The sequence below is a fragment of the Heteronotia binoei genome, chromosome 2 (genome assembly GCF_032191835.1).
Source record: "Heteronotia binoei isolate CCM8104 ecotype False Entrance Well chromosome 2, APGP_CSIRO_Hbin_v1, whole genome shotgun sequence".
Lineage (NCBI taxonomy): Eukaryota > Metazoa > Chordata > Lepidosauria > Squamata > Gekkonidae > Heteronotia > Heteronotia binoei.
Genome location: NC_083224.1, coordinates 154,179,267 through 154,194,717, shown reverse-complemented (window position 1 = coordinate 154,194,717; position 15,451 = coordinate 154,179,267). Strand labels below are relative to the sequence as shown.

Sequence of the window (15,451 nt, the reverse complement as noted above, 5' to 3'; positions counted from 1 at the left end):
TTGGAGACCGGGGGAGGAGGCTATAAATTCTGGAGTCCCCCGCCAGGGCGGGGGGGTTGGGAAGCCTAGAAGACTGCAAAAAGCCACCTATCTCCTCACAGAATTACAGTTTTTAAACAGCCCCCACATAACTTCCAATCATCTGACTCAGTGAGGTCATTATTATGCAGACATTCCTCTAGGGCCTAGGGAACAGTTTCGTTTACAAACTGATTAATGAACATTAAGTACTCTTACATTTGTTGATAATATCCCCCCACCCCCGTTCTCTATAGAAATTTCATGACATGAATTCTTCTGCAGTCAGCATAACAAATATTTTATATGACTAAAACATTTCCGTTAATGTCTAAGCAAGAGCATTCTCCTCCAGTCTTTACTATTGTTCCATAATCAAAGCCAGTTAATTTTATCAAGTAGTATCTTAAGTACTCATTAAGAAAACAAATTGCCTACAATTCTTTGTTATTGCACCTATGAATTTCATATAGCATTGTTGCATGCATACTTAAAAGCCATTGTTTTCGTTAGCAAAGTGGGCAGCTGTGCCTAATCATTACCATAATGATTAGAGGAGATTAGAAGTAGTTTTCTTGTGAAACTCTCACCATTTTATTCCAAGTTAAGCTGAAAAAAAACTCTCATGTTCATGACTGCTGTGGGTAAAGCTTTAAAGTTACTGGAAAATCAGGGCTCATTTGTGTATCTTCAAGTGCTCTGAAACCAATTCAGAGAAATGGGATGTCCTGCTCCTATATAAATAGGAATAGATAGATAGACAGACAGAAGAAAAAAGTCCATCTCAGTCCATCTTCTCCCTGCCAGCCCCTTCTCCCCTAACAGCTTACTCTCACAACTGATGTCCAACGTACATATTTGAAAGCTGGTGTGATGTGGTGGTTAGAATATCAGAACAAGATCTGGGTGACCAAGATTTGAATCCCCACTCTGGCATGGAAGCTCTCTTTGGGTCAGTTACTCCCTCTTTCTTTCAGCCTAGGCTTACTCACTGTGTTGTTATTGTAAGAATAAAACAAGAGAGGATAATATCAAAAGTCACTTTGCATTCCCTTTGGAGAGAAAAATGGGGTACACAAATCTAAACAAATGTTGTGAAAGGATGCAGTTAGAGGAGAGGGCTGTAGGGAAAGGGCAACTGGGAGTGAAAGGCTTAAGACTTTCTTCCATCCGCCTCTTCTCCACTTCAAATCAAAGCAGAACTACATGTAACATTTAGTTTCACTCTGGCAATAAAATATTGACTTCTAGTTAGGGTTGCTAGGTCTCCCCTGGCTACCAGTGGGGGATGAAGGGTATGGATTGCCATCTTCAGGTTTAGAAACTCTTGGAGATTTGGGAATGGAGTCTGGGGAGGACAGGAACATCAGTGGGATACAATGTCATACAGTCTTCTCTTCCAAATACCCATTTTCTCTAGGGAAACTTTTCTCTGTAATCTGTAGATGAACTTTAATTCTGGGAGATCCCCAGGTCCCACCTAAAGGTTGGCATCTTTACTTCTAGAAAATGCCTGAATTGCCTACAGCCCAAGGATATTGAAAGACCCTCTAAACTGAGCCCACATGATTCTTAATCTACCCTTTTCAGATTTCCTGTTGTTAGGGAGGTGAATGGGAAGGGTAGACTAAAGATTTTAAAAGGTGAATAAGCAGTGTGGTCTGACTGGAAGGGAGAAGTTTCCCCCCCTAGAGAGGTGAGTGACTTGATAAAAAGTGCTTTATTGTAAATACGATTCTGGCAATCAATGGGGTGACAGATGTCATAGCCAGATCACCCTCACATCCACTATTCTGTTCTGTTGAACTTTAGGATTTGTTTACTGATGACCTGTTGGTCTGTGAGAATGAAGTATAGAATAAATGGAAAATGGAATAAATATGACTTTCAAGAAGGGTTACATCTTTGTAAATGCTTTACATTCAGAAAGCCCCAAGATACTTGTCATGTTCTGTTGAAAGGATCTCTGGAAACAGGGCTAGGAAAGGCCTGAGATCTTGGAGAACCACTGTCAGTCTTGGGGGACAGTACTAGGGCAGATGGGAAAATATCCTGGCTTGGTATAAAACATCTCGATTTTGTTCCCTGTTAACCCTTTCCTATAGGTTAATTTTTGTTTTCTTCTTTAATGTGCAGCTATCTGGTCTAAAAACAGCTTTCTAGGGTAGTACTTGTTTTTCTAGGATGATATTGACAATGTTGTATGGACTGCGCAAATGGAAATAGGTGGACTTTGAGGCTATCCCTATTTCATGCGTGTATGGCTTAATTTGACTGACAATGACTTTATTTTTCAAGAAAAACATAATTAAGTTGATTCTTAACATTTTTAATGCATTCTGGACTTGAAGCATTATGGTAAGCTACCAAAGCAACCATTTTAAACAGTAAACATTTTCTTTAGTAATGTTACAGTATAGCATTTGAATAATATAATATAATGCATTGTAATTCTTTTTTTAAACGTGTACGTGATAGATGCCCCAGTTCTAACCATGATCATTATGTTGTGTTAATGTTGTGTCAGTAGATAGTTACACCAAACATTATATTGCTGGTACAATTATTGGTAAAATCAAAACAGTGTCTTGAAGTTGATTGGGCAGTGAATTGTCTATCCAAACAACATCTTTTTACTATGTTATAATTCAGAGTAGTTAAATAGTGGTATAAAAGTATCCAACAGGGAAGTATCATATTGCTATTTACAGATCAAACTGTACTTAAATTATATAATATTTTCATTTTTTCTCTATAGGGCTCCACTGGTTTCCCTGGATTTCCAGGTGCCAACGGAGAGAAAGGTGCAAGGGTATGATATATTTTTATTTTTAAAATGTGGAACTCATTGCTCAGTGAAGTCTAGAACTGAGAATGTATATGGTTACTTATCTAAGAATCTTTGCCTGTATCTAGCAATGGCCAAGATTTAAGAATAAAAAGGCAGATGCTCAAAGGGACAAAATAAGAATGTTCACATTGGCAATCTTATTCTTCAGTGATCACAGCCCAAAACTCTCTGGATTTCGGCTGTGCATGTAGACCTCTGTTTGAGCGGGAATGTCCCATTCATTTAATTGTTCTTGCTTAAGTACTCCATGCACATAATAGGGATGTAAATGAAAACAATGGGGCCATCTTCAAGGACCATCTTGATGTCAACCTGTGCTGCTATTGCACTGCTAACTGCAGGGTCCCTTTAATCTGTGTGTTTTCTGTTGCTGTCCCACTGCTATGAGGCAGCCTCCTGGAAGGGGTGAGGTAGGCTTCTAACCTTGGGGTTCCCCCCAGAGCTTTTTTTCTGGAAAAAGAGGTGCTGGAACTCTCAAGAGAGAAATGAGGGAGAAACACACAGGTTCCCCTCATGAACTTTTAAACATTTTTTTTTGAGAATTTTGTTTCCACAAATTGGTTCTGCAACTCAGTTCCAACACATTCTCCCAGAAAAAAAGCCCTGGGTTCTCCACTGAAGACGTAAGACTGAACTGTTTAAAAGAGTACATACTACAGCTTGAATGGGCTCCAGCTTTAAGGACCTGTCTTTAATTGTGTGTTTTAATTTTTGTAGCTAGTTTGGTGTAGTGGTTAAGTGTGTGGACTCTTATCTGGGAGAACCAGGTTTGATTCCTCACTCCTCCACTTGCACCTGCTGGAATGGCCTTAAGCCAGTCATAGTCCTGGCAAAGATTGTCCTTGAAAGGGCAGCTTCTGGGAGAGCTCTCTCAGCCCCACCCACCTCACAGGATGTCTGTTGTGGGGGAGGAAGATAAAGGAGATTGTGAGCCACTCTGAGATTCGGAGTGGAGAGTAGAATATAAATGCAATATCTTTTTCTTCTGTTGTATCTATTATTGTCATCTGCCTTTGGTCCTGACTGGTGAGGAGAAAAGTGAGGTATATAAACATTCCAGATATATAAATTAACCAATCTCTAGCTTTCACATATTTAGGGCTCTGTGTACATGCAGTCTGTGTAAGTAATATCCTGTTTGCCAAAAAGAAGGCATGGATTTTGCAAACATAGTATTTGGATGTATGCATATAATCTCTAAGCAGAGAGGACCCTTAAATTCTTGGAATCGGGGGCAGGGTTGCTCCAGTCAACTTCATATGTCCACTTGTACATGGATGAAATAATCAACAAGGCTGATGACCAGCAAAAATGGAGTGGGTACCGTACCTCTGACCATTCAGACATCCAAGATAATCAGCTGATGCTTCATTTATTAGGTGATTAACACAAATATATGAACCAGCCTGACAGCTGACACCACAAGTAATACAACAGATCTTCCTCATGCACAGCTTGTGATCTTCTCATAGCACTGATGTATAAGTTACTGTGCTTTTGAAAAGGCAGGAAATAAATGTTTTCAAAAGGCAATGCACCAGAATCACTAGGTCTAGGAATCATACTGGGCTGGTATCACCTTTTCTTCAAGAATCTAATGTTGAGTAGTTTAAGACAGTGTATGGGCTGGGGTGGGAGAAGGTTAACAGACAGTTTTTCCTATATCCTGTGAATTATCAAGGAAGCCTACAGTATACCCTCAGGGGAATTTCTCTTTCAAACTGCTATGCATTCTAATTCACCGACACTCTTTTTATTTGCCAAAATAATGTCTGGGGCTGAACAAGCAAAAATATAGTGAGCATGCTGAAGAATACATATTTAAATGGATAAGGAAAGTCAAGACATAGCTCTCTGTTTATTTGAAGCAGGTGGGTGGAATAGAAGGTCACTGCCTCGCTATGTATAAAGCTCAACTGGATTTGGCGGATCGCTTGTGGTTAAAATGTGATGAAGTTATCAAAAGGGAGAAGATGGCTTGAAAATCGTGGATGATGACAGCTTAGTGTGTCATTAAGTAAAATTGAAGTAATGTATATCATTACTCTGCCTACCAATCCATTTTACTTAACACAAAAAGCAGGAGTGCAGATTCACCACTTTGAACATAAAATTGATGTCAGACAGCTACATTTTCAGTGTCCTTGCAAGGTTCTTTCCTATGTATTTGTTTTTCTCCAAAAATTGCACTAAGTGGAGTGAAAGCACATTGTTTCTTTACATATTGCTAGGAGCACAAAGGCCTGTTAAAACCAATCATTAATTGAACTCTGGGAATAAATGAGGAGCTAAGTACTCCCCCCCTCCCCAAAAACCACGAACTGATGCTTTTAATAAATAAGTATAACATTAGTTAAGTTGCAATCCAGCCAACAGTAAAAATCATTTAGGGTCCATTAAAATAACTGTAAATCTACAATGCTGCCTAACTGTGGGGTAGAGATATAGCAACTTTGGAATATAAATGGATGTGTTATAAAGGCCTTGCTCCATATGAGCACTGGCCAGCTACATTCTGACCAACATACAGACAGTGGGAAGCAGTGAATGCCTTCATTGTTTGTGCAGAACATTCCCTGATCCTGAAGATAATGGAGATCTCCTTCCTCAAGATAAATTCTTCACAGACATGGTGGCTTAGATCCCACCTCCTCTTCCTGTCTGTAGCTGAAGGATGGAGGGATCCCTGTAACAAGGCAAAGATTCTGTTTACAGAAATTCACCCACAGAAATGTCAGATGGGTTGCAGTATTGACTGTAATATAGCAAGGTGATAAAATATTTGAAGTTAAAAGAAGCTCAGAAATTTCTGTTTTGCAGAACACCTTGGAAACCTATAACTGCAGCTGGACAAGGAAGAGTGTCAGCCTCAAGAATCATGTTACTTTTTTGTTGTTGCAAAGTCCCCATTTGCCCATAACCCACATTTCCCGTGTTTTGCATGGCAAATAAATTTCATTTGCATTTCACTGTTCCTAAGATTAACAAGCTAAGCAGCATTACAGTAGAGGAATGGGATTGTTACCTCATTTAGATTGTATAAAGTCATTGCAGATATAATGGTGCCAGCGTGGGTTTAATTGTGATCAAAGACAATCACCATAAACTAAGATTATATTTTAAAAATTCCAAATTAGTTCCTATTAGTTAAAAGACTTTCAGATTATAGGTGCCTTTTTGTTGTTTATTTTATTTTCCTTAAGTATTTAATTCTAAATCTGTGTTTGTGTGTGTGATCTTAAACAATATAGCTTGCTTCACTCCATGCACTCAGAGTTCACATACTTGATTAAAAGGCACTGGTGGTGTCTGTCTCAAGGAATACAGGGCTAGGAACAACAGCCTTGCAGAACTAGGGATGGGCATGAACTAAAACACAAAGTAAGTTTTTCAGGGCCCCATTCAGATTTGTATCACTGTTTTTTTCTAAGAATATCCTGTGTACTCTAGACCTGAGGTATGCTCCTAGTGGATGCACACACCTCTCAACGTTTTACAGATGAGATCAGGGAAACTTCTGGTTACAAGTGAGTGGGACTGTGGGTAGAGTGTGGTCACTTAGCATCATGGTCTGATAAGCAGGCCAACACAAGCAAGAGTCTAATGTGCCACAAATGGAAAACATAAATTAAAACTGAATGCAAGCAGGTAGGTCTAGATAACAAAGACTTGAAGCAAGTCAGATATACAAACATTGCACTACACATAGGAGGCATTGGTCCAGTTTTACAGCTGAGGAAAACTAAAGCACAGTAGAGTCTGTCTCCACACTCTCTGTCTCTCTCTCCACACTCATGTCAGGTCATGCCTGACAGTAGGTTCAGGGGTGGAGACCTGGGGTCATGATGTCCTCTGTGCTGCTACATCACTTCTGGGAAAATCCGAGGAGTGAGGTCGGGTAACTCTAGGAATTTCTGGAAACTCCATGGTAAAACCAGAGTTCTCAGCAATAGAGCTCCCTATGTCACTTCCAGGTTTTCCCTAGAAGTGATGTACTGACGCACAGGACACTGACATTAAGAAAAAGAAAGAAAATATCCCCCTACCGGCAGTTGACAAAGACAGCTACTGTCTAGAAGCCTCTCACCACAACAGGAGTCCTGGCAGCCCCAATGCACAGCAATAGGTGACTAGTCAAGAATCAGTGACTGAATCTATGCAATAGAATTCTTTAGCAGAATTAACCATTAAGTAATCATAGAAAGTGCTTTTCCTAATCCATGAATAACTGCAGCCTTCGCTGACTCCATACTCATAGAATTAAGAAACCAGGTGTGTAGATTTGATGGCATTTCTGCATCCCTCTCTGTTGAAAAAATAAATAAACACCAGACTCACATTGTCAGTGCCCCAGCAAATACATACATTTTTTCCCCTCCAACCATTTCCCTGAGCGGAGGTTTAACACCACAGCTAAATCATCACCCATTGGAAGAAAAATATATCAGAATATGTACAGAGGGCCTTCTTCTCACTACTGAACTACTGGAGCCTCATCTTTCTCCATAGAATTTATGAGAAAGTAGTCTCTGAGCACACAGGTTGGATTTTCAAGTATCAGAGCTGAACCTGTAATCCTTTCCTTCCTCTCACATACTTGGTTCCTCTCCCCCTGCCCCCTCGTTCCCATCACTTAACCCAATTCTTCCTAGGGCTGCCAAGCCGCAGGTCTGTCGGGGGTTCCCCCGCCTGGGAGGTTCCCAACCTGCCGCCCGCATTGGGCCGGCAGAGGGAACCTCCGCTAACGTCGCTGGTACAATGATGTCACCCAGAAGTGGCATCATCAAAATGGTGCCACCCACGCAGGGCTGCTCTAGGCATTTCTGGGAAAACTCTTATGTTTTCCCGGATGCTCTAGCCATTTTGTAAGGAAATGCCCCTAATTTCCAGAACATTGTAGTCACCCGTCTGGGTGCCAGAGTGCCTGGAGACAGAGCTCTCTCACATCTGACAGAAGGACATGGGTTTGCCTACCAGAATGAAAGGACTTGTGACTATTAACAGCCACAATGCTACAGCAGCGCTCCGTGTTCCTGGAAGAGCACCAGCAAGGAAAGCAGATGGTTTCCAGTCGCTTCAGGCGAACGCCATCTCTATTTTGGAGCGGAAGAAAAGCCGTTAGGAGCTATCCAGACCAGGAGCTATTTCAGCCTTGACCATAGAATCCACTTTGGAAGGCTAACACCATCTATTTTCCAGCAGTACCAAGACTTCATTTCAGGACAGCAGGAGGCACATGTACGCAACAGATGTGAGCCACCCATGGAACCATCAAGCTTATTTGGGCATAGATCCTGCCAGACCACCCAAGCCTTTGTCCAATGAAACCCAGGACAAAGACTGGTAGCAAGGAGAAGACTGAAAAAGAGGAAAACCATCTTCACCCAGAGCCAAGTTCCTTTGTGTAAACCGGGTGTTACCTAGGCAATGATTTGGCTCTCTATTGTCACCCTTTTAGATAAGATTAATAGTCTTAAGCATCTCCCCACCCAGTAATCTCCCCTATTCTTCTCCCCAACTGTCATTTTGGAGCCTCACCCATTGCAGCCTGAAAGTCCAACCAGGTACCCCTAGACCAAGCTTGTTCATTGGTCAGTCATGGGCACCCAATTAGATGCCACCAATTAACTTGCTATTGGCTACTGCAGATGTCCAGCCCTTATGGTCACTGCAGAGCCTCCCCTTTCTCCTCCCACGTACCTCCCATCCCCTGAGGGTAGTCTATTTAACCTCTGACCCAACTCCACTCAGGTGTGAATCTAGCAGTACCCTATCTCCGCTGTCTAGATCCATCCCTGATTCTTGGCCAGTTGAGGGTCCCATTTCCTCTGTCCTCTATCGTCGCCATTGGAGCCTTCTTGAAGACTACGAGGTAATTATCACCCTGTTTGTCTACCCATGTGTTGTCTCTATCTCTTTCTCTCTATTTTTCTTAGGACTGTATGTATGATTTTATGAGTATTTTATCTTGTATGGAAGCCTATATTTTTCTGGAATAAATTTTAATTGTTTTACTTAATTAGAGTCCCTAATATTTTTAAGCATTAATTTCTGGACGTGGAATCCTGTATACACAGGTAAAAGATCCTGATTAAGCCAGGTGCCCACCTGACAATTCCCTAACCTCGTTTTGAGGGCATTTTGGCTTACAGATATTGGTGGAGAAAGCATTGGGCAACCCTGACTGTGTGAATGCACGCGAGTTGACACGCATGTCTTCAAACAGCCAGACGTGGGATTACACCATCCAGAAAGTCTGGCTAGCTAGGCTGTTGTGTGAATGAATGAGTGATTTTTGACTTGTGTGAATGGCTCTAGAGAGCATTTCTATATTGTGGGTTGGGCTGCTCCCGCTCTATCATTCAGTGCAGACTCTCCAGCCACACCTAGAGGGCCAGAAACCTTGCAAAAGGAGTGAGCCTTCCTAGAACACAAGGGGAGAGTCTCATGAAGTCCGGCTGTCATCCCAAGGCCTTTCTGAATGCGTCTTTCTGGGGAGGGAACGTCAGGATAGGTCAGGACTGTTTCTGAACTGATAGGGCTACCTTCCCGCATTTTCCTTTTACTGGGAGCGCAGTGCACACACGCATACACTTTACACGCATCCACACACGTAGAAGTCCATAAAGCTGGGCAGTTAACGGATCAGCTCTGGGCAGCACATAAATAAGTCCTTAAAACTGTATAGGAAAAAGGATCAGTTTAAGGCACTCATTTAAGTCCCGAGGGTCTGCTCTGCATGCTGCAAGTGTCCTCAGCATAGGGCAGTGAGGAAAGTCCTGGAAGCAGGAGACCCAATAGGCATTGGCTCCCCAGGCACCAAGCAAAGTCCTAGGCTAGTCGCTGTTAGCTTCGTAGGCACCAAAAGTCCCGGGGTCCGCAATTAGCTACCACAAGTGTCGAGCAAAAAGTCCTGGAATGGAAATCGCTGGTAGGAATCAGCACTCCACTAGGAAAGAGCAAAAAAGGAAAATAATAAAAGCAGCCAACCCACGTGTCACCATGACGTTCCGTTCTAAGAAAGAACAGGAACTTCCCAAGCTAGAGAAGTGGCTTGTGAAGAAGGGGAATAACTCTTGGGAAACGGGATCTTTTACAAATCCCAACCCCCTCCAATTCTTTCGGGACACGTTCCATGACCACTTTGCAACAAAAGAGATCAGCCCAGGAAAGAGAGATCTCTTTGCATCGTGGGGGTTGTTCACAGCCCTGCAGGACAGCTCGGCTATGATTAAGCAGCTAATGGAAAAATTGGAACAAAAAGAGCAAGAACTGGAACAAACTCTTAAATACCATGCGGCAGAAAAAGAGCAAGCGTTCCAGGTTCATGCAGCAGAATTAGAGCAAACTCTTGAACGCCATGTGGCAGAAAAAGAGCAAGTGCTCAATGTTCAGGAAGCAGAGAAAGAGCAAACCCTCAAGAGTCATGAGGCAAAACTAGAACAAATACTCAAGACTCATGAGGGAGAAAAAGAGCAACTGTGTAGAGGAAATGAAGTGTATATCCGGGAAATTATGGAGGAGAATAATAACCTGGAGTGTGAGATCCAAAGCCTAAAGGAAAAGGTGGACAAGCTTAAAATTGACAAGCCCACCTTAACTCTAGCACAACAAAATATACTTCCAGCCTTGAGACAGGCCCAAACACAAGTAGCCACCCTAGAGAAAGAATTAGAGGAAAGCCGAGCACAGGTCAGCAAATTGCAATATGCTGCCGACTACTTGGCTGAGAAGAACAGAAAGGTACGTGATGCGGTTAGTCACGAATCCTGCCAAAAAGAAATAGCCATACTTAAAAAGAAGCTAGAGGTTAAAACAGCTCTTACTGCAACTGTATCGCCCCCTGCCCTCTATGACCTTTCATCAGATGACGAGAGCGAAGGAGAAGAGGTTGAGAATCAGAGCAGAATAAGCCCAGCCCCAGTCCATCCCGTGGTTACTAAAAAGACCACCACCAGGGCACAGGATGGATCAGAGACCGTCCAAATAGTAAGGGAATCCAGAGAATGGCGAGTGGAGGATATTAAATTGGCACACCAGTTCTTTGGCCCGTACACATGGGATACCTCCATTATGTGGATGGCCCAAACCCGGAAGGAATACCTGGGGATATCTATCAAGGAACTGAATCAGGTCCTGAAAATGGCTGCCACCGGCCCGGACCAGAAAAAGATAATCCAGGCTATAGAGCGCAGATGCGCTGACGTCCTCACCACTCTAGAATGGATGGCAGAATTAATATCTGCCACCTGGGATGGAGATACTGTAAAGTTTCTCTGTAACCAAACAGTGCAAGGTCCTGATGAAGATATCAATGAGGAATTGGCCTCAAAACCGGGCATCTTCCGTACAAGGGGGGGTGGGCCAAGTAATGTTCGCCGCCAGACGCTCTCTATTTCCACCTCCTCATGAATATGCACCAGCCAAACAGGACTATGAAGTAGAAGCCTCTTCGAACCCCAGTATAAGAAGCTTATCAAGGGGGGGGGGGGGGGAGAAGAAGAAAATGGAAGAACAAAGATTAGATGGTAGATAGGAAAATCGCTGTATTAGTTTAGGTATAGGAGAATGTATGAATTCAACTTGTAATATTTAATGATTGTGTGCCTTTATAATCAATTGATGTGATTTAATTGTGTGTTTTTACCAATCAAATATTGTTATTCAACTGGTTTAAATAACAGCCATGATTTTTATGAAGTCATTCTTTTATGCCAAGGAGTATGAACTTGTAACCTTGTGTTTTTACTGTATGCGGTATAATGTTGCAATTGTCTGTTACCTCCGAATCGTAGTGTTTGAGAAAGTTTCCTTTGGCCCATTGGAATACTGTATTTTTCAAATTGATTTTTGAGTAGTTTTAGATTAGTGGCTCCACCTTTGCAGGTAGAAGGTACACCCTGGTCAATACTTGGCTCTCCGTGTACACGTTGCCTGTCAAAGATCAGCTGCTTGTTGTGTTATTCAAGACCTTGTCTCCAGTTGGTGACATAGGTCTTGAGGGGGGCGGATTGTAAGGAAATGCCCCTAATTTCCAGAACATTGTAGTCAGCCTTCTGGGTGCCAGAGTGCCTGGAGACAGAACTCTCACACATCTGACAGAAGGATGTGGGTTTGCCTACCAGAATGGAAAGGACTTGTGACTATTAACAGCCACAATGCTACAGCAGCGCTCCGTGTTCCTGGAAGAGCTCCAGCAAGGAAAGCAGATGGTTTCCAGTCGCTTCAGGCGAACGCCATCTCTATCTTGGAGCGGAAGAAAGGCGTGCCATTAGGAGCTATCCAGACCAAGCGGTTTTCAGCCTTGACCATAGAATCCACTTTGGGAGGCTAACACCAGCTATTTTCCAGCAGTACCAAGACTCCATTTCAGGACAGCGGGAGGCACACGTATGCAACAGATGTGAGCCACCCATGGAACCATCAAGCTTATCCAGGCATGGATCCTGCCAGACCACCCAAGCCTTTGTCCAACGAAACCCAGAACAAACACTGGTGCCAAGAAGAAGACTAAAGAAGAGGAAGACCATCTTCAGCCAGAGCCAAGTTCCTTTGTGTAAACCGGGTGTTACCTAGGCAATGATTTGGCTCTCTATTGTCACCCTTTTAGATAAGTTTAATATTCTTAAGCATTTTCCCACCCAGTAATCTCCCCCATTCTTCTCCCCAACTGTCATTTTGGAGCCTCACCCTGGTCCATTGCAACCTGAAAGTCCAACCAGGTACCCCTGGACCCCATCCCCTGGGGTCCAAGGTAGTCCTTATAACCTGTGACCCAACTCCACTCATGTGTGCATTTAGCAGTACCCTAGTTCCACTCTCTAGATCCATCCCTGATTTCTAATCAGTTTTGGGTCCATTTCCCCCATCCTCTATCATCGCCATTGGAGCCTTCTTGAAGACTACGATCGGTAATTATCACCCTGTTTGTCTACCCATGTGTTGTCTCTATCTCTCTCTCTATTTTTCTTAGGACTGTATGTATGATTTTATGAGTATTTTATCTTGTATGGAAGCCTATATTTTTCTGGAATAAATTTTAATTGTTTTACTTAATTAGAGCCCCTGATATTTTTAAGCATTAATTTCTGGACATGGAATCCTGTATACACAAGTAAAAGATCTTGATTAAGCCAGGTGCCCACCTGACAATTGCCTAACCTCGTTTTGAGGGCATTTTGGCTTACAATTTGGGAGGTTAAACTCTGTGATATTTAGGTACCCTAGAGTTTTTTCCTCCCAAATGGCTAGAGCGTCTGGGGAAAACCATAGAGTTTCCCTGGAAATGCCTAGAATGGCCCCGCACAGACGCCACCATTTTGATGACATCACTTCTGGGTGAAGTCATTGCATCGCTCGCATGCAGAGCATGCGTGAGAGAGTCCCCCACTACAGTAAGCTCGGGACTTGGCAACCCTAATTCTTCCCCTCCCTTTCCTTCTTTATTACTAGCACAGAGAAAGATCATCCATTTTCATTAATTTATCAATAAATTAAGGATAGAAGAACCAACATAAGCATTTATCTTGACCTCCATACTATAAAATTTCCACTGCAGCTGCAGTTGGCTTTTGCTCAGTCTTGGTGGCTGGAGAAATCAAAGGAGATAGCCAATAATTAAAGCTCTAATTTGCATTTGAAACCAAAGATTTCAGTGAGGAAAGCTGGGGTGGGGGGAGGGTAAATATATTTTTTTTAAAAAAATAATAATGGTAGTTTTGTCTTGCAGGACTTATAAAGATATATCTGGCCAACAATATAGGGATGTATTTATTCATATCAAGAGTTTTATATACTGGTTTAGGAGCAAGTTCTTTGCAATGCGTACTCTGAGTTTTAAAATGAAGAAGATAATCAAATGGAGAAATCACTTTAAAACATGGATTGTTAGAGCATAAATATTTTAATGAGGCAAGAATATCAAAGCTGGAACAGTTGGAGGGAAGGCGGAATGTCCTTGTCTTGGAATGAATGGGCTAATTGGAATCAATGTCCATAAGTCTTTTAAATATAATAAGTAAGATCTATACAAGACATCTTTTAGAAAAACTAGAAATATGGATGGAACAAGAAGAAATTATTCCCCTGGAACAGGCTGGATTTAGGAAAGAAAGGTCGACAATCGAGCACTGCCTGATATTGCAACAGCTAATTGGGAAGTACTCTGCCAGAGGTACAACTGCTCTATATGCTGCTTTTATTGATTTAAAGGCAGCATTTGATTCCATTTCAAGGCAACGATTGTGGCAAAAACTAGCGGCTTCTAACATTGATAAAAGGCTGCTATTTCTTATTCGTGGACTCCATGAAGAATCATTTCTTAGAGTGAGATGTAATATGCAGGGATTACTTACAGAACCAATAAAAACTCAGAAGGGTGTAAGACAGGGTTGCCTTTTGGCCCCCATCCTATTTAACTACTATATCAGTGATATGGTGGAACATATGACTGATACTAAATTTCACCCCCCAAAGCTGGCTCTTCGCCATCTTCCAGTACTGCTATATGCAGACGATGTGGTACTGTTATCTAGAACACCTATTGGGTTGCGGAGAGCCTTAGACAGCTTTGTTAAGTACTGTGAAAATGAACGGTTGGTAATAAACTTTGAAAAAACAAAAGTGATGGCATTTGGCAAAAAAGCCAAGAAGAGGTATTGGACTATGAAAGGGAAGAAAATAGAACAAGTAACAAAATTTACTTATTTGGGAATGGTAATTCAGAATACAGGTGCCTATACTGAACATTGTAATATGAGGGTGGAGAAAGCTGAGAAAACAATGTACGCTATCCTGAGATTTTTTCGCTCTAAGGGGGCCTTCTATGTTCCGGCAGCACTGAAACTGTTCCAATACAAAGTGTTAACACAATTGCTCTATGGTATTAACCTGGGCATTTCGGCTAAAAAACTGAAGGCTCTCGAGAAAGTGCAATCTAAATTTCTTCGTAACGTTTTGCAGCTTCCGCCAGGTGTGTCAAATGCCCTTTTGCGTTTAGAAACTGGGCAAATGAGAATTGAGGCCAGAATTATGTTATCTTCGGCATGTCAATGGCTAAGGATCCATAAAAACAAAAAAGGCCTCTTCCCTTTAATAACTCAAGACCCCTATAGGCCAAGGTGGCTGCAATTGGTCAGAAGCAACTTAGAAAGTATAGGATTCTCACTTGAAAACCTCTTGGCGCAGAGCTATGCCAAAGCAAAAAGTATTATCAAACAAAGAATCTGCGATATAGAGAGACAAAGGGATCTAGAACAGGCCCCCTCTTTTTTAGCAGCTACTGAGACCAAATATGTTATGAGGACGGCCAAGTACTTTTTTTATTTGGAGGTACCAGCCCACAGAAGAGCCTTTACGTTGGCTCGATGCGCAGCCATGCCCTCAAAGGTGCTAGAAGGGAAATATAGAAAAGTCCCGTATGAAGACCGACGCTGTCCTTGTGCTATGGGAGAGGTGGAGTCGATGACTCATATGTTTTTTCGATGCCCTTTCCACCAGGTACAGAGGGATAGGTTTGTTTCCCCGTTTGTAGTTAAACCAATGGCAGACGCGGACAAGGCATGTTTGGAGAAACTTTTGGTA

The 15,451-nt window shown here is 42.3% G+C and overlaps 1 protein-coding gene across 4 annotated transcripts in view; it reads left to right on the top strand.

Moving 5' to 3' along the window:
- The window catches only part of COL11A1 (collagen type XI alpha 1 chain), a 335,777-nt gene that overhangs the window by 204,954 nt on the left and 115,372 nt on the right, over nucleotides 1-15,451 (top strand). For all 4 annotated transcript variants that reach the window (XM_060232292.1, XM_060232289.1, XM_060232291.1 and 1 more), the window contains one exon: nucleotides 2,777-2,830. In XM_060232292.1, the coding sequence (XP_060088275.1) occupies nucleotides 2,777-2,830 (54 nt within the window). The remainder of the gene's footprint in view (nucleotides 1-2,776; nucleotides 2,831-15,451) is intronic.